The following is a 23,969-nucleotide window of genomic DNA, read 5'->3' on the forward strand; positions in this document are numbered from 1 at the left end:
GTATCAAATCCACTTAACAATCACAAAAAAAGAATAAGTCTAATTGCCCCAGGTAAATACAAGTCAATATTGGAAAGGCAGATAAAATATAAAAGCTAAGAGTTTACTCTCAACAAGTGTGTCCTCCTGGGATTAGCACTTTTCTCAGGGCCAACTTCACATCCTTGTTTCTCAAGGTGTAAATCAAAGGATTAAGGGAAGGGGTAACAATATTACTCAACACCTGGACCACAGTATCCAGCCACGGGCTGGAAGCAGGCCGCAGATAAATGAGCACCACCGGGCCATAGAAGAGTAGGATGGAGGTCAGGTGGGCACTGCAGTTTGAGAAGGCTTTGCGCCTGCCTTCTGATGGGCTGATTCTCAATATTGAGATAACAATGCGAGTATAAGAAGTGAGGACAAGAAGGAAGCACATGAGAGCAACAACACCTACATTGGTGAAACTCACCGTCTGAGCCAGAGAGGTGTCAGCACAGGCTAGGGACAGCATCACGGGGATATCACAGGAGAAATTGTTCACCTCATTGGGGCCACAGTAGGGTAACTTAAAGACAAGGAATGTGAGGACAGAGGCGTGCACACAGCTCCCCATCCAGGTGCCCAGAGTCAAGATGGCACACACCCGATGGCTCATGATGACCATGTATCGCAAGGGGTGGCAGATGGCTGCAAAGCGGTCATAGGCCATCACGGTGTACAGAAAACACTCAGTACAGCCCAGGAAATGGTAAAAGAAGAGCTGAGTTGCACAGCCCTGGAAGGAGATGGTGTGGCTGTGTCCCATTAGGCAGAGCATCATTTTGGGAGAACTCACTGAAGGGAAAAACATGTCAAACACTGACAGGTTTCCCAGGAAGAAATACATGGGGGTGTGGAGGTTAGGGGAAGAGAGGATGGCCAGAAGAATGAGCAGATTTCCCACGAGAGTGAGAAGGTACAAGCCCAGGAAGAAGACCAAGAGCACATTTTCCATCCCTTCTGTATGAGGGATTCCCATCAGGAGGAACTCAGTAACTGCAGTGTGGTTCCTCATCTTCATGGCCAATCAGTCCTGGAAGATTAAAGAACAACCTCACTGAGGTGAATGCCTTCATAGTGTCTGAGGTAACTTTTTGACTCAAATAATCTGCAAAGCTGCTTTCTTCCTTACCAGCTGGAAAAACTGGTAATGGAGATTTCTGTAGTGAGCATATAATAAAACAAAATGGAAAAACAATATTCATTGCAGAAAAAAGGTGACACACAAGTATCTATATTAAAAACAACCATGTTTTTTCAATACAAAATTTAGTTTTCAATAGCAATTATGTCTGCAATGCTTCTGAAAACATGCAATCATCATTAAGTTTTTTGATGTTAGGCTTCATTAACCAGAGACTATCTTAAGAAAATATCATGAGTCAACTAAGATAGCATCAGGCCAATCTCAAATAGATTTAATTCTCACACTCTTCCCACTCTCCTCTAATGCATACAACCTGTCCAAAGATGAAGGGAAGATGAGAAGAAAGTACTCTGGAGAAAACGTGCTTATAGAGTGGAAACATGGCTGACACTGGCTGAAAGCCAGACCCGATCCACCCCTTCATTGTCTCCTTTGCCCTCCTATGCTCTGGAACAGGAGGACCAATCTCTGAGGCCATAGCTGAACAGTCATTTTTGCTGCACTCAGTTACTCAGGCCTGAAAAATGTAGACCCAGCACAGCTTCTGGCCCCTGAGTGAAGGAGCAGCAATCAGCTCCTCAAGAGAGAATAAGTATCTTCACTGTTCCTTTGGAACCCTCTCCCCTAGGGACCCTGACTGGAATGTCTGCAGAACAGAGGGACCAATTAGAGTGGAGACTTTCCTTTCTTCTCCCCTTCTTTCTTTTTCCCCATTGCCTCTACCTCATTACTTCTTGGAGTAAAATATAGTTAATGTAACTGCTTTTAGCGTATTCAGATTTTTTTTTCTCCCAATTTTATTTATTTTATTGTTGTTGTTGAGAATACGGAACCCTGGTGGCCTAGTGGTTAAGAGTTTGGCTGCTAAGCAAAAGGCTGGAAGTTTGAATCTAGCAGCCATTCCTTGGAAACCCTATTGGGCAGTTTTACTCTGTCTCATAGGGTCACTATGAGTCAGAATTGACTCAACAGCAACTGGTGTTTTGTTGTTGTTGTTGTTGAGACTATACACAGCAAAACACACGCCAGTTCATCAGGTTCTACATGTAAAATTTCAGGACCTTAATTACGTTCTTCAAGATGTGCAACCATTCTCACCCTCCTTTTCTGAGTTCTTCCTCTCTCATCAACATAAACACACTGCCCCCTAAGGTTCCTATCTAATCTTTTGAGCTGCTGTTGTCAATTTGATCATGTAGATGTTCTTAAAAGATTAATGCTCAAGGCAGAACTTTCTTTTTTTACAAGTTCACCTAAACTACTGTTGAGTTTTAAGTTTGGTTTTACATAAGCAGCTACTATTTTGTCATGGTTGTAAATGTATGTATTACACAACTTTTTGTCAGTTCAACTTTTTAAAAGTGTATGACTTATTTACAGCAATTACGTGAATTGGCTATGCAACCCTACCCTTGATGAACGTGATTTTTCTATAACTGTAAACCAATAGTCAGTACTCTATAAGCAGTAACACTCCATTTGTCCTTCACTCCCACTCCTGGTAACCACTAATGTATAGAGACCAAGGTTTATACACTTTGGTCTTTATGCTTTTTCCTGTTCTTGTCTTTATATAAATGAGGTCATGAAATATTTGGTTTTTTTGTGATTGATTTATTTCACTCAGCATATTGTCTTCAACTTCCATCCAGAGTGTAGCATGTATCAAAACTTCATTTCTCCTACTGAGTGAGTAGTATTCCATTGTATGTATGTACCACGTTTTGTTTATCCATTCATCTGTTCACAGGCAGTTAGGCTGTTTCCACCTTTTGGCTACTGTGAATAATGCTGCAATGAACACTGTGTACAAGCAGAGTCTCTGCTTTCTAGTATTTTGGATATAAACTTAGGAGTGGAACTGCTGGATCATATGGTAGTTTTATTTTTAATTTTTTTGAGGAACTGCCACACTGTTTTCCACAGTAGCTATACCATTTTGCATTCCCACCAGCAAAGGATAAGGGTTCCAATTTCCCCACATCCTCGCCAAAATTGTTATTTGCTTTTTTTTTTTTTTTTGCCTGAGCCATCCTAGTACAAGTGTAATGGTATCTTATTGCAGTTTTGATTACATCTCTTTGATAGTTAATGATGTGAGCATCTTTTCATGTGTTTGGTGGCCACTTGAATGTCCTCTCTGGTGTAATGTCTGTTCAAGTCCTTTCCTCATTTTATGATTGAGTTGTTTGCCTTTTTCTAGTTAAGTTGTCAAAATTTTATATATATTTTGGTTATTAGATTCTTGGTGGATATATGGTTTCCAAAGATATTCTTTGCGTTGATAGCCTGTCTTTTCATTTTTGGGAGAAAGTCTTTTGATGAACAAAAGTTTTTAATTTTTATGAGGTCCAGTTTATTTATTTTGTATTTTGCTCTTAGTGCTTTTGTTGTTATATTAGATAATCAACTTTTTAAAGCTAGGCCTTACAGTGATACCCGTGCTTGTTCCTCTAAGAATTGTATGGTTTTAGGTCCCTAATCTGTTTGGAATCGGGTTTTGTGTATTGCATGACACAAGGATCCTGTTTCATTTTTCTGTATGTGGAACTCTAATTTTCCCAGCACCACTTATTGAAGAGATTCTTCTTTCCCCATTGAATAGACTTAGCACTCTTGTCAAAAATCAGTCAGACACTCAATTGCTCATGTGCAAGTTCAAGGGGAAGCTGAAGGAAATTAGACAAAGTCCATGGGAGCCAATATACAACCTTGAGTATATCCCACCTGAATTTAGAGACCACCTCAAGAATAGATTTCACGCATTGAACGCTAATGACAGAAGATCGGATGAGTTGTGGAATGACATCAGCGACATCATACATGAAGAAAACAAGAGGTCATCAAAAAAACAGAAAAGAAAGAAAAGGCCAAAATAGACATCAGAAGAAGAGGTCCGATACTTGCTCTTGAACATAGAGTAGTTAAAGCAAAAGGAGGAAATGAAATAAAGGAGCAGAACAGAGGATTTCAAAGACTGGCCCAAGGAAAAAAGGTAAAGTATTACAATGAAATGTGCAAAGACCTGGAGTTAGAAAACCAAAAGGTTAGAACACACTTGGCATTTCACAAGCTGAAAGAACTTAAGAAAAATTCAAGTCTTGAGATGCAACATTGAAGAATTCTACAGAGAAAATATTAAATGATGAGGGAAGTATCAAAAGAAGATGGAAGAAATACACAGTTACTGTACCAAAAAGTATTGTGCAGTGTTCAACCATTTCAGAAGGTAGCATATGATCAAGACCACTGGTACTGAAGGAAGAAGCCTGAGTTACACTGAAGACATTGGTGAAAAACAAGCCTCTAGGAATTGACAGAATACCAAATGAGATGTTTCAATAAACAGAAGCAGCGCTAAAAGTGCTCACTCATCTCTCTTAAGAAATTTGTGAGACAGCTGCCTGGCCAGCCACCTAGAAGAGATTCGTATTTGTTCCCATCCCAAAGAAAGATGATTCAACAGAATACAGAAATTATCAAACATTATCATTAATATCACACACAAATAAAATTTTGCTGAAGATCATCCAAAAGCAGTTGCAACAGTGCATGGACAAGGAACTGCCAGAAATTCAAGCCAGATTCAGAAAAAAATGTGGAATGAGGAATATCATTTACGATGTCAATGGATCTTGACTTAGAGCAGAAAATACCAGAAAGATGTTTACCTGTTTTTTTTTTGACTAATCAAAAGCGTTCGACTCTGTGGATCATAACAAATTATGGATAACATTGCGAAGAATGGGAGTTCCAGAACACTTTATTGTGCTCATGAAGAACCTGTACATGGACCAAGAAGCAGTTGTTCAAAGAGAACAAGGGGATACTGTGTGATTTAAAGTCAAGAAAGGTGTGCATCAGGGTCATATCCTTCACCATAATTATTCAATCTGTATACTTAGCAAATAATCTGATAACCTGGACTCTATGAAGAAAAACGGGACATAAGGATTAGAGGAAGATTCATTAACAACCTGCACTATGCAGATGACACAACCTTGCTTGCTGAAAGTGAGGAGGACTTGAAGCACTTACTGATGAAGATCAAAGACCTCAGCCTTCAGTATGGATTACACCTCAACATAAACAAAAGTCCTCACAACTGAACCAATGAGCAACATCATGATAAATGCAGAAAAGATTGAAGTCGTGAAGGATTTCATTTTACTTAGGTCCAGAATCAAGGCCCATGGAAGCAGCAGTCAAGAAATCAAACAACGTATTGCATTGGTCAGATCTGCTGCAAAAGACCTCTTTAGAGGTGTTAAAAAGCAAAGAGGTCACTTTAAGAACCAAGGTGCACCTGACCCAAGCGATAGTAGTATCATTCGCCTCATATGCATGCCAAAGCTGGACAATAAATAAGAAAGACCAAAGAAGAATTGATACCTTTGAATTATGATGTTGGTGAAGAATATTGAATATACCATAGACTTCCAAAATGAAAAAAATTGTCTTGGAAGAAGTACAGCCAGAATGCTCATTAGAGGCAAGGATGGAGAGACTTTGTCTCAAGTACTTTGGACATGTTATCAGAAGGGACTAGTTCCTGTAGAAGCACATCATGCTTGGTAAAGTAGAGTGCCAGCTAAAAAAAGGAAGAGACTCAGGAGATAGATTGACACAGTGAGTGTTAACAATGGGCTTAAGCATAACAATTGTGAGAATGGTGCAGAACTGGGCAGTGTTTTCTTCTGTTGTACGTAGGGCCTCTGTGAGTCAGAACTAACTGCATAGCACCTAACAACAGCAATAGTAGGTGTGTGAATTATTTCTGAACAGTCAAATTTATTCCATTGTTCTATGTTTTTTTTTTTTTTGTTATACCAGTAGCAGGCTGTTTTGATAACTGTAGCTCTACATTATGTTTCAAAATCAGGACGTATGAGTCCTCCTATTTTGTTCTCTTTCGACATTGTTTTAGCTATTCAGGGTCTCTTGCTTTTCCATAGGAGATATGGTGACTCAGTGGTTAAGAGGTAATGCTGCTAACCAAAAAGATGGCAGTTCAAATCCACCAGCTGCTCCTTGGAAACCCTATGGGGCAGTTCTACACTGTCCTATAGCGTCACTATGTGTCGGAATTGACTTGATGCCAATGGGTTTTTTTTTTCATAAAAAGTTGAGGATTGGTTTTTCTATTTCTATAAGGAAGGCTGTTGGAATTTTGACTGGAATTGCATCATATCTATAGATCACTTTGGGTGGTATTGACATCTCAACAATATTAAGTCTTCCAATTCATGAACATGAAACATCTTTCCATTTGTTCGTCTTCTTTAATCTCCTTCTACAGTGTTTTATAATTTTCATTGTATAAGTCCTTCAATTTTTTTTTTTTTAAGTCCTTCAAGTCCCTGGATAATCTTATTCCTAGGTATTTTGTTATCTTAGATATTATTGCAAATGAAATTGTTTCCCTAATTTCCCTTTCAGACTTCTCACTGCTGGTGTATAGAAACTCAATTGATTTTTTGCTTATTAACCTTGTACCCTGCAACTTTGCTAAATTCCTCTTAGCTCTAGAAGTTTTCTTGTGGGCTCTTTGAGATTTTTTATGTGTAGAACCATATCACCTACAATAGAAATATTTTCACTTCTTTTCCAATCGGGACATCTTTTGTTTCTTTTGCTTGTCTTATTGCTCTGGCCAGGACTTTAAATACAATATTGAATAGAAATGCTAAGAGTGAGCACCCTTGTCTTGTTCCCAGTTTCAAGGGGAAAGTTCTCAGTCTTTGTCCTTTAAGTATAACATTGGCTGTTGGCTTTTCATATATGCCCTGAATCATATTGGGGAATTTCACTTCTATCCCCAGCTTCTTTGGGGTTTTCAGGAAGGGGTGTTGGATTTTATCAAATGCTTTTCTGCATCTATAGAGACGATCATGTGGTTCTTTGTTCTATTGATGCGGTGTATTGCATTGTTCGTTTTCTAATTTGAATCTTTCCTACATTCCTGCAATAAATTCCACTTGGTCATGGTGTATTACTCGTTTAATGTGCTGTTGGATTCTGTTCACTAGTATTTTGTTGAAAATTTTTGCATTTATATCCATAAGAGATACTGGCCTGTAGTTTTCATTTTTTGTGCGGTGTCTTTCTCTGATTTTGGTATCTGGGTTATATTTGCTTCATAAAATGAATTAGAAAGTAGTATTCTTTCCTTCTCTATATTTTGGAAGAGTTCAAACAGTATCGTTGTCAATTCCTCTCTAAATGTTTGGTAGGATTTCCCAGTCAAACCATGTGTGCCAGGACCTTTGTTTTATTGGGAAGTTTTTGATCACTGATTCAATCTCTTCATTTATTTGTTTATTTTCTTTTATCGTGCTTTAAGTAAAATTTACAATTCAAGTTAGTTTCTCATACAAAAATTTATACACACATTGTTATGTGACCCTAGCTGCTCTCCGTATAATGTGACAGCACACTCCTCCATTCCACTCTAGATTTTCTGTGTCCGTTCATCCAGCTTCTGTCTCTTTTTGCCTTCTCATCTCGCCTCCAGTCAGGAGATGCCCATTAGTGTCATCTATCCACTTGAGCTATGAAGCACTCTCTTCAGGAGTATCATTTTCCTTCTTATACTCCAGTGTAATCTTGTTTGAAGTGTTGGCTTAGGTAATGGATTCAGTTCTGGGTTAACAGAGAGTCAGTCCCTCCAATCTCAGCCTGACCATCAAGTCTGGTCTTTTTACTAGAATTTCAGTTCTGTGCCCCACTTTTCTCCTGCTCCGTCAGGGACTTTCTGTTGTGTTCCCTGTCAGGATGATCACTGATGGTAGCCAGGTACCATCTAATTCTTCTGGCCTCAGGCTGATGAAGCCTTTGGTTTATGTGGCCCTTTCTGTCTCTTGGGCTCATGTATTCCTTGTGCCTTTGGTGTTCTTCATTCTCCTTTGCTCCAGATGGGTTGGGACCAATTGATGCATCTTAGATGGCCGCTTGCTACCTTTTAAGACCCCAGATTTCACTTACCAAAATGAGATGCAGAACACTTTCCTAATAAACTTTATTATCCCAATTGACCTAGATGTCTCTGGAAACCATGGTCCCCAGGCCCCTGCCTCTGCTACTCTGTCCCTTGAAGTATTTGATTGTGTTCAGGTAACCTTAGCTTTTTATTTAGTTCAGTTGTGCTGACTCTCCCTGTATTATGTGTTGTCCTAACCTTCACCTAAGATAGTTCTTGTCTATTACCTAGTTCCTGAATTTCCCTCTCCCTGCCTCCCCACCCTTGGAACCATCAAAGACTGATTTCTTATGTTTTTAAAACTTTTCTTGAATTCTTATAATAGTGGCCTCATATAATATTTGTCCTTTTACAACTAATTTCACTCAGCATAATGCCTTCCAGATTCATCCATGTTATGACATGTTTTGAGGATTCATCATTGTTCTTTATCATTGTATGAATATACCATAATTTGTTTATCCACTTGTCCTTTGATGGGCACCTTGGGGGTTTCCACTTTTTGATATTGTGAACAGTGCTGCAGTGAACATGGGTATGCATGTATCTGTTCATGTGACAGTTCTTATTTCTCTAGAATATATTCCAAGGAGTGGGACTCGTGGATCATATGGTACTTCTATTTCTATTTAGCTGTTTAAGAAAGCGTCAAACTGATTTCCAAAGTGGTAGTACCATCTTACATTCCCACCAGCAGTGTATAACTGTTCCAGTCTCTCCACAACCTCTCAAACATTTATTATTTTGTGTTTTTTGGATTAATGCTCGCCTTGTTGCGGTGAGATGGTGTCTCATTGTAGTTTTGATTTGCATTTCTCTAATGGCTAATGATCATAAGCATTTCCTCATATATTTGTTAGCTGTCTGAATGTCTTCTTTGGTAAAGTTCCTGTTCATATCATTTGACCATTTTTTAATTAGGTTATTTATCTTTTTGTTATTGAGGCTTTGCAGTATCTTGAAGATTTTACAGATTAGACGCTGATCAAATTTGTCATAGCCAAAAATTTTTTCTCAGTCTATCGGTTGTCTTTTTACTCTTTTCGTGAAGCCTTTGGACGAGCATAAGTGTTTGATTTTTAGGAGCTCCCAGTTATCTACTTTCTCTGCTGGTGTTTGTGCATTGTCAGTAATGTTAGGTATACTGTTTATGCCATGCATTAGAGCTTCTAGTGTTGGCCCTATTTTTTCTTCCATGATCCTTATTGTTTTATATTTTATATTTAGGTCTTTGATCCATTTTGAGCTATTTTTTGCACGTGGTGTGGGGTATGGGTCTTGTTTCAGTTTTTTGCAAGTTATGCCATTACCACTTGTTAAAGAGACTGTTTTTTCTCCCATTTAATTGACTTTGGGCCTTTGAAAAATATCAGCTGCTCATAGGATGGATTCTAAATTCTGTTCCATTGGTCTATGCAGCTGTCGTTGTACCAGTACCAGGCTGTTTTGACTACTGCGGCAGTATGATAGGCTCTAAAATTAAGTAGTGCGAGGCCTCCCACTTTGTTCTTTTTCAGTAGTGCTTTCCTTATCCAGGGCCTCTTCCTTTTCCATATGCACTTGGTGATTTGTTTCTCCATCTCATTAAAAAATGCCATTGGAAATTGGATCGAGATCCCATTGTATCTATAGATCGCTTGGGTAGAATAGATATTTTCAGAATGTTGAGTCTTCCTATCCATGAGCAAGGTAAGTTTATGTAAGCCTCTTTTGGTTTCTTGCAGTTAGTGTTTTGTAGTTTTCTCTGTATAGGTCTTTTACGTGTCTGGTTAGATTTATTGCTAAGTATTTTATCTTCTTGGGGCTACTGTAAATGGTATCGATTTGGTGATTTCCTCTTCGACGTCCTTTTTGTTGGTGTAAAGGAATCCAGCTGATTTTTGTATGTTTATCTTCTAGCCTAATAATTTGCTGAAATCTTCTATTAGTTCCAGTAGTTTTCTTGTGGATCTTTAGGGTTTTCTGTGTATAAGATCATATCATTTGCAAATAGAGATACTTTTACTTCCTTCTTACCAATTTGGATGCACTTTATTTCTTTTTCTAGCCTAATTGCTCTCTTAGGACCTCCAGCACAATGTTGAATAAGAGTGGTAATAAAGCGCATCTTTTTATGGTTTCTGTTTTGAAGGGGAATGATTTTAGACTCCCTCCATTTGGGATAATGTTGGCTGTTGGTTTTATATAAATGCCCTTTATTATGTTGAGGAATTTTCTTTCTATTTCTATTTTGCTGAGAGTTTTTTATCATGAATGGGTGTTGGACTTTGTCAAATGCCTTTTCTGCATCAATTGATAAGATCATGTGGTTGTTGTCTTTTGTTTTATTTATGGGATGGAATGCATTGTTTGTTTTTCTAATGTTGAAACATCCCTGCGTAACTGGTATGAATCCAACTTTGTCATGGTGAATTATTTTTTTGATATGTTGCTGAATTCTATTGGCTAGAATTTTGTGGAGGATTTTTGCATCTAAGTTCATGAGGGATATTGGTCTGTAATTTTGTTTTGTTTTGTTTCGTTTTTTTTTGGTATGTTTTCCTGGTGCTGGTATTAGGGTTATGCTGACGTCATAGAATGAGTTTGGCAGTATTCCATCCTTTTCTATGTTCTGAAATACCTTTAGTAGTAGTGGTGCTAAGTCTTCTCTGAAAGTTTGGTAGAATTCTCCAATGAAGCCCTCAGGGCCAGGGCTTTTTTTTGTTGTCATTGTTGGGAGTGTTTTAATTTCAATTTCAATCTTTTTTTTTATAGGTTTATTTCATTGTTCTACCTATGTGTTAGTTTAGGTAGGTAGTGTGTTTCTAGAAATTTGTCCATTTCTACTACGTTTTCTAATTTTTTAGAGTACAATTTTTCTTAGTATTCTGTTATGATTCTTTTAATTTCAGTTGAGTCTGTTGTGATATTGCCCATCTCATTTCTTATTCAGGTTATTTGTTTCCTCTCCTGTTTTCTTTTGTCAGTTTGACCATTGGTTTATTGATGTTGATCTTTTCAGGGAACCAGCTTTTGGTCTTGTTAACTTTTTCAATAGTTTTTCTGTTCTCTATTTCATTTAATTCTGCTCTAATTTTTGTTATTTGCTTTCTTCTGGTGCCTGAAGTCTTCTTTTGCTGCTCTCTTTCTATTTGTTTGAGTCGTAGGGATAATTCTTTGATTTTGGCCCTTTCTTCTTTTTGGATGTGTGCATTTATTGCTATATATTGACCTTTGAGCCCTGCTTTGCTATGTCTCAAAGGTTCTGTTAGAATTTGTTTTTGATCTCATTTGATTTTCTGAATTTCTTTATTCCATCCTTATTTTTTTCTGTAACCCAGTAGTTTTTGAGCAAGATGTTGTTCAGTTTCCATGTATTTGATTTTCTTTTTTCCTTGTTTTTTTCTGTTATTGATTTCTACTTTTATAACTTTATGGTCAGAAAAGATGCTTTGTAATATTTTGATGTTTTGGATTCTGTTCAGGCTTGCTTTTGCCTAATATGTGGCCTATTCTGGAGAATGTTTCATATGCATTGGAAAAGAAAGTAAACTTGGCAGCTGTTGGGTGGAGCATTCTGTGTATGCCTATGAGGTCAAGTTGGTTGATTGTGGCATTTAGATCTTCCATGTCTTTTTTGAGCTTCTTTCTGGATGTTCTGTCCTTCATCAAAAGTGGTGTGTTGAAGTCTCCTACTATTATTGTGGAGCTATGTCTGTCTTCAATGCTGTTAGAGTTTATTTTACATATTTTGGGGCCCTGTTGTTGGGTTTGTAAATATTTGTTGTGGTTATATCCTACTGGTACAAACCTACTGCTCTTAAGTCGATTCCGACTCATAGCGAACTTATAGGACAGAGTAGAACTGCCCCATAGTGTTTCCAAGGAGTGCCTGGCAGATTCGAACTGCCGACCCTTTGGTTAGCAGTCATAGCACTTAACCACTACACCACCAGTGTTTCCTCTACTGGTATATTGACCCTTTAATCATTATATAGTGTTCTTCCTTATCTTTTGTGGTGGATTTTACCTTAAAGCCTATTTTGTCAGAAATTAATATTGCCACTCCTGCAGGTTTTTTTTTTTAATTAAATTTTATTAAGCTTCAAGTGAACATTTACTGTTCCAATCAGTCTGTCACATGTAGGTTTACATACATCTTACTCCCTTTTCCCACTTGCTCTCCCCTTGTCGAGTCAGCACTTTCAGTCTCTCGTTTCGTGCCAATTTTGCCGTCTTCCCTCTCTCTCTATCTTCCCATCCCCCCTCCTGTCAAGAGTTGCCAACACTCTTTCCAGTGTCCACCTGATTTAATTAGCTCACTCTTCATCAGCATCTCTCTCCCCCCCGCTGACCAGTCCTTTTCATGCCTGATGAGCTGTCTCCGGGGATGGTTCCTGTCCTGTGCCATCAGAAGTTCTGGGGAGCATTGTCTCTGGGATTCCTCTAGTCGCAGTCATACCATTAGGTATGGTCTTTTTATGAGAATTTGGGGTCTGTATCCCATTGGTCTCCTGCTCCCTCAGGAGTTGTCTGTTGTGCTCCCTAACAGGGCAGACATCGATTGTGGCCGGGCACCAACTAGTTCTTCTGGTCTCAGGATAATGTAGGTCTCTGGTTCATGTGGCCCTTTCTGTCTCTTGGGTTCTTAGTTGTCGTGTGACCTTGGTGTTCTTCCTTTGCCTTTGCTCCAGGTGGGTTGAGACCAATTGATGTATTGTAGATGGCCGCTTGTTGGCTTTTAGGACCCCAGGCGCCACAATTCAAAGTGGGATGCAAAATGTTTTCATAATAGAATTATTTTGCCCATTAACTTAGAAGTCCCCTCAAACCAAGTTCCCCAGATCCCAGCCCCTGCTCCGCTGATCTTTGAAGCTGCCGTTTTATCCGGGAAACCTCTTTGCTTTTAGTCCAGTCCAGTTAGGCTGACCTTCTTTGTATTGAGCGTTGTCTTTCCCTTCACCCAAAGCAGTTCTTATCTACTGATTGATCAATATAAAACCCTCACCCTCCCTCCCTCCCTCCCTCCCTCCCCGCTTTGTAACCACAAAAGTATGTGTTCTTCTCCTTTTTTTCTATTTCTCAAGATCTTATAATAGTGGTCTTGTACAATATTCGTCCTTTTGCCTCTGACTCATTTCGCTCAGCATAATGCCTTCCAGATTCCTCCATGTTATGAAATGTTTCAGAGATTCGTCACTGTTCTTTATCAATGCGTAGTATTCCATTGTGTGGATATATATACCACAATTTATTTACCCATTCATCCGTTGACGGACGTCTTGGTTGCTTCCAGCTTTTTGCTATTGTAAACAGAGCTGCAATAAACATGGGTGTGCATATATCTGTTTGTGTGAAGGCTCTTGTATTTCTAGGGTATATTCCGAGGAGTGGGATTTCTGGGTTGTATGGTAGTTCTATTTCTAACTGTTTAAGATAACGCCAGATGGATTTCCAAAGTGGTTGTACCATTTTACAATCCCACCAGCAGTGTATGAGAGTTCAAATCTCTCCGCAGCCTCTCGAACATTTATTATTTTGTGCTTTTTGGATTAATGCCAGTCTAGTTGGTGTGAGATGGAATCTCATTGTAGTTTTAATTTGCATTTCTCTAATGGCTAATGATCGGGAGCATTTTCTCATGTGTCTGTTGGCTGCCTGAATATCTTCTTTAGTGAAATGTGTGTTCATATCCTTTGCCCACTTCTTGATTGGGTTGTTTGTCTTTTTGTGGTTGAGTTTTGACAGAATCATGTAGATTTTAGAGATCAGGCGCTGGTCTGAGATGTCATAGCTGAATATTCTTTCCCAGTCTGTAGGTGGTCTTTTCACTCTTTTGGTGAAGTCTTTAGATGAGCATAGGTGTTTGATTTTTAGGAGCTCCCAGTTATCTGGTTTCTCTTCATCATTTTTGGTAATGTTTTGTATTCTGTTTATGCCCTGTATTAGGGCTCCTAAAGTTGATCCTATTTTTTCTTCCATGATCTTTATCGTTTTAGTCTTTATGTTTAGGCCTTTGATCCACTTGGAGTTAGTTTTTGTGCATGGTGTGAGGTATGGGTCCTGTTTCATTCTTTTGCAAATGGATATCCAGTTATGCCAGCACCATTTGTTAAAAAGACTATCATTTCCCCAATTGACTGACTCTGGTCCTTTGTCAAATATCAGCTGCTCATACATGGATGGATTTATGTCTGGGTTCTCAATTCTGTTCCATTGGTCTATGTGCCTGTTGTTGTACCAGTACCAGGCTGTTTTGACTACTGTAGCTGTATAATAGGTTCTGAAATCAGGTAGAGTGAGGCCTCCCACTTTCTTCTTCTTTTTCAGTAATGCTTTGCTTATCCGGGGGTTCTTTCCCTTCCATATGAAATTAGTGATTTGTTTCTCTATCCCCTTAAAATATGACATTGGTATTTGGATTGGAAGTGCGTTATATGTATAGATGGCTTTTGGTAGAATAGACATTTTTACTATGTTAAGTCTTCCTATCCATGAGCAGGGTATGTTTTTCCACTTAAGTATGTCCTTTTGAATTTCTTGTAGCAGAGTTTTATAGTTTTCTTTGTATAGGTCTTTTACATCCTTGGTAAGATTTATTCCTAAGTATTTTATCTTCATGGGGGCTACTGTGAATGGTATTGATTTGGTTATTTCCTCTTCGGTGTTCTTTTTGTTGATGTAGAGGAATCCAAGTGATTTTTGTATGTTTATTTTATAACCTGAGACTCTTCCAAACTCTTCTATTAGTTTCAGTAGTTTTCTGGAGGATTCCTTAGGGTTTTCCACGAATACGATCATGCCATCTGCAAATAGTGATAGCTTTACTTCCTCCTTGCCAATCTGGATACCCTTTATTTCTTTGTCTAGCCGAATTTCCCTGGCTAGGACTTCAAGTACGATGTTGAATAAGAGTGGTGATAAAGGACATCCTTGTCTGGTTCCCGTTCTCAAGGGAAGTGCTTTCAGGTTCTCTCCATTTAGAGTGATATTGGCTGTTGGCTTTGCATAGATGCCCTTTATTATGTTGAGGAATTTTTCTTCAAATCCTATTTTGGTAAGAGTTTTTATCATAAATGGGTGTTGGACTTTGTCAAATGCCTTTTCTGCATCTATTGATAAGATCATGTGGTTTTTATCTTTTGTTTTATTTATGTGATGGATTACATTAATGGTTTTTCTGATATTAAACCAGCCTTGCATACCTGGTATAAATCCCACTTGATCAGGGTGAATTATTTTTTTGATGTGTTGTTGGATTCTATTGGCTATAATTTCGTTGAGGATTTTTGCATCTATGTTCATGAGGGATATAGGTCTAAAATTTTCTTTTTTTGTAATGTCTTTACCTGGTTTTGGTATCAGGGAGATGGTAGCTTCATAGAATGAGTTGGGTAGTATTCCGTCTTTTTCTATGCTTTGAAATACCTTCAGTCGTAGTGGTGTTAGGTCTTCTCTGAAGGTTTAGTAGAACTCTGCAGTGAAGCCGTCTGGGCCAGGACTTTTTTTTGTTGGAAGTTTTTTGATTACCGTTTCAATCTCTTTTTTTGTTATGGGTCTATTTAGTTGTTCTACTTCTGAATGTGTTAGTTTAGGTAGGTAGTAATTTTCCAAGAATTTATCCATTTCTTCTAGGTTTTCAAATTTGTTAGAGTACAATTTTACGTAGTAATCTGAAATGATTCTTTTAATTTCATTTGGCTCTGTTGTGATATGGTCCTTCTCGTTTCTTATTCGGGTTATTTGTTTCCTTTCCTGTTTTTCTTTAGTCAGTCTAGCCAACGGTTTATCAATTTTGTTAATTTTTTCAAAGAACCAACTTTTGGCTTTGTTAATTCTTTCAATTGTTTTTCTGTTCTCTAATTCATTTAGTTCAGCTCTAATTTTTATTATTTGTTTTCTTCTGGTGCCTGATGGGTTCTTTTGTTGCTCACTTTCTATTTGTTCAAGTTGTAGGGACAGTTCTCTGATTTTGGCTCTTTCTTCTTTTTGTATGTGTGCATTTATCGGTATAAATTGGCCTCTGAGCACTGCTTTTGCTGTGTCCCATAGGTTTTGATAGGAAGTATTTTCATTCTCATTGCTTTCTAAGAATTTCCTTATTCCCTCCTTGACGTCTTCTATAACCCAGTCTTTTTTCAGGAGGGTATTGTTCATTTTCCAAGTATTTGATTTCTTTTCCCTAGTTTTTCTGTTATTCATTTCTAGTTTCATTGCCATGTGGTCTGAGAAGATGCTTTGTAATATTTCGATGTTTTGGATTCTGCAAAGATTTGTTTTGTGACCTAATATGTGGTCTATTCTAGAGAATGTTCCATGTGCACTAGAAAAAAAAAATTATATTTTGCAGCAGTTGGGTGGAGAGTTCTGTATAAGTCTATGAGGTCAAGTTGGTTGATTGTTGTAAGTCGGTCTTCCGTGTCTCTATTGAGCTTCTTACTGGATGTCCTGTCCTTCTCCGAAAGTGGTGTGTTGAAGTCTCCTACTATAAATCCACGTGGAGGTGTCTATCTCACTTTTCAATTCTGTTAAAATTTGATTTATGTATCTTGCAGCCCTGTCATTGGGTGCATAAATATTTAATATGGTTATGTCTTCCTGATCAATTGTCCCTTTTATCATTATATAGTGTCCTTCTTTATCCTTTGTGGTGGATTTAAGTCTAAAGTCTATTTTGTCAGAAATTAATATTGCTACTCCTCTTCTTTTTTTCCTTATTATTTGCTTGATATATTTTTTTCCATCCTTTGAGTTTTAGTTTGTTTGTGTCTCTAAGTCTAAGGTGTGTCTCTTGTAGGCAGCATATAGATAGATCGTGTTTCTTCATCCAGTCTGTGACTCTCTGTCTCTTTATTGGTGCATTTAGTCCATTTACATTCAGCGTAATTATAGATAAATAAGTTTTTAGTGCTGTCATTTTGATGCCTTTTCATTTGTGTTGTTGGCCATTTCATTTTTCCACATACTTTTTTTTGGTGAGACGTTTTTCTTAGTAGATTGTGAGATCCTCATTTTCATAATGTTTAACTTTATGTTTGTTGAGTCGTTACGTTTTTCTTGGCTTTTTTCTTGAGTTATGGAGTTGATATTCCTTTTTGTGGTTACCTTATTATTTACCCCTATTTTTCTAATTAAAAACCTGAGTTGTATCCTTCTATATCGCCTTGTATCACTCTCCATCTGGCAGTTCAATGCCTCCTATATTTAGTCCCTCTTTTTGATTATTGTGATCGTTTATCTATTGATTTCCATGATTTCCTGTTATGTGTATTATTTTGTTTATTTATTTATTTTTTAGAATTAATCTTAATTTGTTTGTTTTTGTGCTTTCCCTATTTGAGTTGCGTTGATATCAGGACGTTCTGTTTTGTGACCTTGTATTGTGCTGGTACCTGATATTATTGGTCATCAGGCCAAACAATCTCCTTTAGCATTTCTTGCAGTCTTGGTTTAGTTTTTGCAAATTCTCTAAACTTGTGTTTATCTGTAAATATCTTAATTTCTCCTTCATATTTCATAGAGAGTTTTGCTGGATATATGATCCTTGGTTGGCAGTTTTTCTCTTTCAGTGCTCTGTATACGTCGTCCCATTCCCTTCTTGCCTGCATGGTTCCTGCTGAGTAGTCTGAACTTATTCTTATTGATTCTCCCTGGAAGGAAACCTTTCTTTTCTCCCTGGCTGCTTTTAAAATTTTCTGTTTGTCTTTGGTTTTGGCAAGTTTGATGATAATATGTCTTGGTGTTTTTCTTTTTGGATCAATCTTAAATGGGGTTCAGTGAGCATCTTGGATAGATATCCTTTCGTCTTTCATGATGTCAGGGAAGTTTTGTGTCAGGAGTTCTTCAACTATTTTCTCTGTTTTTTCTGTCCCCCCTCCCTGTTCTGGGACTGCAATCACTCACAAGTTATCCTTCTTGATAGAGTCCCACATAATTCTTAGGGTTTCTTCATTTTTTTTAATTCTTTTATCTAATTTTTTTTCAGCTATGTTGGTGTTGATTCCCTGGTCCTCCAGAAGTCCCAGTCTACATTCTAATTGCTCGAGTCTGCTCCTCTGACTTTCTATTGTGTTGTCTAATTCTGTAATTTTATTGTTAATCTTTTGGATTTCTACATGCTGTCTCTCTATGGATTCTTGCAACTTATTAATTTTTCCACTATGTTCTTGAATAATCTTTTTGAGTTCTTCAACAGTTTTATCAGTGTGTTCCTTGGCTTTTTCTGCAGTTATCCTAATTTCATTTGTGATGTCTTGAAGCATTCTGTAAATTAGTTTTTTATATTCTGTATCTGATAATTCCAGGATTGTATCTTCATTTGGGAAAGATTTTGATTCTTTTGTTTGGGGGGTTGGAGAAGCTGTCATGGTCTGCTTCTTTATGTGGTTTGATATGGACTGCTGTCTCCCAGCCATCACTGGGAAACTAAATTTTCCAGGTAATCAGCTAAAAAAAAATGCAGTCAGATCCCTATCTGAATTCTCCCTCTGGCTCAGGCTATTCGGATGTTAATGGAGCCGCCTGGGAAGGGTGGGGGAGGGATCAGAGAGCTAAGAGTGTAGCACCATAGAATATAGAGCTGATCCCCGCGTTCACGCTCCGCCCCCGTCTGCCAAAATCCCGGCGGGACGGCCCCCCAGCTGGGATACTACTCTCCCTGCTCCGAGACCAGTCACTTCCTCCCGGGGACGTCTCCCTCCGGTGTGCCACGCCGCACGCGCGAACTGGGTGGGCGTCCCCTGCAGGAATGTCTGGGGCCCACTCGGAGTCGCTTTAGGGAAATATAGCTGATCCCCCCGCTCGCGCCACGCCCACTTTCCGCCAAACTCCCGGTGGTATGGCTCCCCGGCTGGGATGCTGCTCTCCCCGCTCCAAGATCAGTCACTGTCTCCCGGGTGCTTCTCCCACCGGCTGCTCTGCTACGCTGCCCGCGCCAACTAGCTAGACTCCTTCCCGGGATGGGTTCGGGGGGGTAGGGCTGGGCCCCTTGTCTGTGCCGTCTGCCCCCCTGGGCTCTGCCCCAGCTCGGGCTCCGAAGGTCACCTGCCTGGTACACTGGCTCCTAGTTCTGAAAACAATCACTGTCTGCCTGTATTTGTTCGTTCTCTGTCTCTAAGTCTGTGTTTGTTGTTGAGAGTTCGTAGATTGTTATGTATGTGATCGATTCACTTGTTTTTCCGAGTCTTTGTTGCAAGAGGGATCCGCGGTAGTGTCCACCTAGTCCGCCATCTTGGCCCCCAAAAATCCTCCTGCAGTTTTTTGATTGTTGTTTGTTTGATATATTTTTTTCCCCCATCTTTTGAGTTTTAGTTTGTTTGTCTTTAAGTCTAAGGTGCATCTCTTGTAGGCAGTATATAGATGGATCATGTTTTTTAATCCATTCTGTCACTTTCTGTCTCTTTATTGGTGCATTTAGTCCATTTACATTCAGCATAATTATTGATCAATATGAATTTAGTGCTGTCATTTTTATGTCTTTTTTGTGTGTGTATCTTGCTAACAGTTTCTTTTTTCCACTTAGTTTTCTGTGCTGAGTAGTTTTTCTTTATATACCGTCTTTTCCTCTTTTTCATTATTGTTGCTTTTGTATCTGCTGAGTCTTCATGTTTTTCTTGTTTTTTATTTTGATGTGTAGGAATGTTAATTTTCTTTGTGGTTGCCTTACTATTTATCCCTATTTTTCCAAGTTTAAACCAATCTTTTATTTCTTTGTATCCCCTTGACTTCCTTTCCATGTGAAAGATCTATGACTATATTTTTTAATCTCTGTTTTTGATTTAATGTTGTTATCTTTTACATAAAGTGTCTCTGTTTTCCTGTTTTGAGCATTTTAGCTTTGATTTATTTTGGGGTTTTCCCTATCTGGGTTGATATCTGGTTTCTATGCACTGTGTTCTAGTCTTAGGTTGTTATCTGATGTTATTATTGATTTTCTAATCAGGGGACTCCCTTTAGTATTTCTTATAATTTTGGCTTAGTTTTTGCAAATTCCCTAAACTTCTGTTTTTCTGGAAATGCCCTAATGTTGCCTTCATATTTGAGAGACAGTTTTGCTGGATATATAATTCTTGGCTGACAATTTTTTTCCTTCAGAGTTTTATTATATATATCATCCCACTGCTTTCTTGCTTGCATGGTTTTTGCTGTGTAGTCTGAGCTTAGTTGTATTGATTCTCCTTTGTAGGTGACATTTTGATCATGCCTAGCCACTCTTAAAATTCTTTCCCTATCTTTGGTTTTGGCAAGTTTGATTATAGTATGTCTTGGTGACTTTCTTTTGGGATCTGCCTTGTGTGGAGTTTGATGAGCATCTTGGATAGTTATCTTCTCACCTTTCACAATATCCTGGAACTTTTCTGCCAACAAATCTTTAACAATTCTCTCTGTATTTTCTGTTATTCCCCCTGTTCTGGTACTACAATCTCTTGTGGGTTATTTATCTTGATAGAAAAAAAAAAATAGAGTTCCACGTAATTCTTAGGGTTTCCTCATTTTTTTAAATTCTTTTATCTGATTTTTCATCAAATATGTTGGTGTCAAGTGTTTTGTCTTCAATCTCACTAATTCTGACTGCCATTCCCTTGATTCTGCTCTTATGACTTTCTATTGAGTTATCTAATTCTGAAGTTTTATTATTAATCTTCTGAATTTCTCTTTGCTGTCTCTCTATGGATTTTTGCAGCCTGTTAAATTTGTCATTATCTTCTTCTTAAGTTCCTCTAGTGCTTTGTCTGTGTGCTGCTTGGCTTGTTTTGTTTTGCCTGATCTCCTTCCTGATCTCTTGAAGAGTTTTGTGTATTAATCGTTTATATTCTACCTCTTGTAATTCCAGGAAGTTTTCTTTATCTGGAAGATTTTTGATTCTTTCCTTTGGGAGTTTGTTGAAGCTATCATGATCTGCCTCAATGTATGATTTGACAATGATTGTTGTCTGTGAGCAACAATAAGTTACTGTATTTACTTATTTTATGTTTGCTTACTGTGTCCTAGTTCTTGTTTTGTTTTTGATATGGCCAGATAGGCTGCTTGAGTTCGCTAGTTTGATTATTGGCACCTCTGAAGCTCTAACATCCTGTCACCCGGTGGTTAAAGCTTTTACTGGGTATATGAGCCCAGGAGTCCATTTACTTTTCCTGTATGGGTTCAACTCAGGTGTCCAGGTAGTTGGTCACCAAGTATGTGATGCAGGCTCTCACCTGCAGTCTTAGACAAGCAGGGGTGATTGGTGTAGGCACAGGTATCTTGTGGCAGTAGGTGCGATGCACTGAGGAAGGCAGGGGGCTGACAACTGCCCCTGAATGTCTGTGAAGAAACCATGTCCCTGTTCCCTAGAGTACATAGGTGTGTGGATTTTGCAGCTGAACTACAGGATCCCAGTGCTGTTGGCTGTAAGGACTGGGAGTCAAAACTTATTTTTGGACTCCTGTCAAGGGTCACTAGGCGGCATGGTTGGAGCCACCAGTCCTCAGGTCCTTGATGTGGGTAGGTGAGGACCTTGCTTAATAGGCATAGCAGTGTCAAACATCAGGAATCTGCCTCTCCACCATATAGCTGAAACAGTTGAAGTTAGACTTCATGTATATAACCTATTGTGCTATGCTAATGAGGTCCTATGCTATTGAAATGGGCCCACACAGGTGTATGCAGGGGTGAAAGGGATTCAAAGTTTGTGGACCCGTTAAGCCTGTGCCTACGCAAAGGAGTTGTTTCTGCCCTGAGTTTCCAGTTTAGGGGAGCTGGTGGATTTTTTTTTCCCTGTTTCTTAATTTGTTCCTTCCCCAATGCCAAGAGAATGGCTCAGAATAACTGATAGGTCCTACTTCCGGCCGAGGGAAAATGGCTAACACTGAAGCTGGTTTAGGATCTAGTGCCAAGAGGAGAGGAGTCAGGAAAATGGGAGAGAATTTTTTTTCCCCAAAGGGGTTTTTTGGTCCACACAGTAGATTAGATCCATGTAGTTATCTTTTGCTGAGAGTGCCGCTTTTTGCTGATTCTGAAGGAGTGAATGGACTCTCTGCCACTTGGTCTCTCCCGATGTGGAAAATGTGTATTGAACACCACTACTTGTCTTACCATGCTCACGTCAATGGATCTGGCCTGCAGGGTGCTGGTTCCAGCTGAGTCAGATCTGGCAACTCCTTGTTGCTTCTGAACCATTTCTCCCTCCCTCTGCCACTCAGTCCAATTCCACACCTTTGCCTTTGATGTTCAGGGCTCCTAGATTGTCATATATATTCAATTCACTTGTTTTTTTCAGGTCTTTGTTGTAAGAGGGACTACAGGAAGCATCTAACTACTCTGCCATCTTGGCCTTGCCTCCCTGTTGAGACTTTCTATTTCCTCTTGAGTCAGTTTGGTTAGGTTGTGTGCTTCTGAGAATTTGGCCGGTTTGTCTAGGTTATTCAGTTTGTTGCCATACAGTTGTTCGTAATATTCTGTCATAATTCTCTTTATTTTTATTGGGTCAGTTGTTTTTCAGTTGTAATACTCTCTTTCATTTTTTATTTTGGTTATATGCATATTTTCTCTTCTTCTATTTGTTAGTCTAGCTAATTCTTTGTCAATTTTATTGATCATTTCAAAGAACCAACTTCTGGTTTTAGTTGATTCTATTGTTTTTCCTTTTTTTATTCTATTTATGCTCTAGTATTTGTTATGTCCTTTCTTCTGGTAGGCTTAGGCTTAGTTTGCTCTTCTCTTTCTATTTCTGTAGTTGTTAAGTTAGGCTGCTAATGTGAAAATTTTCTCTTTTTTATGTAGGCATTTATTGCTATAAGTTTCCCTCTGAGTACTGTCTTCACTGCAACCCATAAGTTTTGATATGTTGTGGTTTCGTTTTCATACAACTCTAGGAAATTTGTGATTTCTCTTCTGATTTCTTCCTTGACCCATTGGTAGTTTAAAAGCATTTTGTTTAATTTACCTATGTTTGTGTATTTTCTGTTTTTTTTTTTTTTTTCTATTATTGATGTCTATCTTCACTTTGTCTAATTTCAACCTTTTTAAATTTATGGAAACTTACTTTGTGACCTAACATGTGGTCCGTCCTGGAGAATGATCAATGTGCACTTGAGTGGAATATGTATTGTGTTGTTACTGGGTGAAGTGTTCTGTACATATCTGTAAAGTCAAGTCGGTTTATACTGTCATTCAGGTCCACTGCTTTCTTGTTGATTTTCTTTTTAGATGTTCAGTCAGATATTGAAAGTGGTGTACTGAAGTCTCCAACTATTATTGTAGTATTATCTATTTCTCCCTTCAATTCTATCAGTACATGCCTTATATATTTAGGTGCCCCAATATTGGGTGCATATATATTTAGGCTTGCTAAATCTTCTTGACTAATCAATACTTTTATCACTATATAATGTCCATATTTATTTCTTCTGACAGATTTTGTCTTAAAGTATGCTTTGTCTGATATTAAGATTGTCACCCCAGCTCTCTTTTGGTATTATTTGCATGGAATATAATTTCCCGTCCTTTCACTATCAACCTATTTGTGTTCTTGGGTTTAAGGTGTGTCTCTTGTAAAAAAACATATAGTTGGATCTTTTTTTTTTTTTTTTTTCCTAATCCATACTGCCACTCTCTGCCTTTTGATTGGAACATTTATTCCATTTTACATTCACTGTAATTACTGATAAGAAGTGACTTACTTCTGCCATTTTACTTTGTGTGTGTGTGTCTTAGCCTTCTTTGTCTTTGTCCTTTAGCAGTGCTTGCTTTCCTGTTTTTTAGGTTTATTATAGTGAGCCTTTTTGTTCCCTTCTCCTTTCCCTTTGTGCAAATGTTTTATATATTTTCTTAGTGGTTATCATGAATGTTACATTTAAGAGCTTG

At 38.3% G+C, this 23,969-nt stretch overlaps 1 protein-coding gene across 1 annotated transcript; it reads right to left on the reverse strand.

The window, feature by feature from the left end:
• Positions 1-109: 109 nt before the first annotated feature.
• On the reverse strand, positions 110-1,379 carry LOC100670075 (putative olfactory receptor 10D4). The gene has a single exon (XM_003418289.3). It carries the CDS (start codon positions 1,040-1,042, stop codon positions 110-112), a length of 933 nt encoding a protein of 310 aa, XP_003418337.2. The 5' UTR covers positions 1,043-1,379.
• Positions 1,380-23,969: the final 22,590 nt, after the last annotated feature.

Source organism: Loxodonta africana, chromosome 15 (genome assembly GCF_030014295.1).
Source record: "Loxodonta africana isolate mLoxAfr1 chromosome 15, mLoxAfr1.hap2, whole genome shotgun sequence".
In the NCBI taxonomy this organism is placed as follows: domain Eukaryota; kingdom Metazoa; phylum Chordata; class Mammalia; order Proboscidea; family Elephantidae; genus Loxodonta; species Loxodonta africana.

Bases quoted from the DNA above. Each gene is read 5' to 3' on its own strand.
- LOC100670075 (XM_003418289.3), bottom strand. From the start codon at position 1,042: ATGAAGATGAGGAACCACACTGCAGTTACTGAGTTCCTCCTGATGGGA.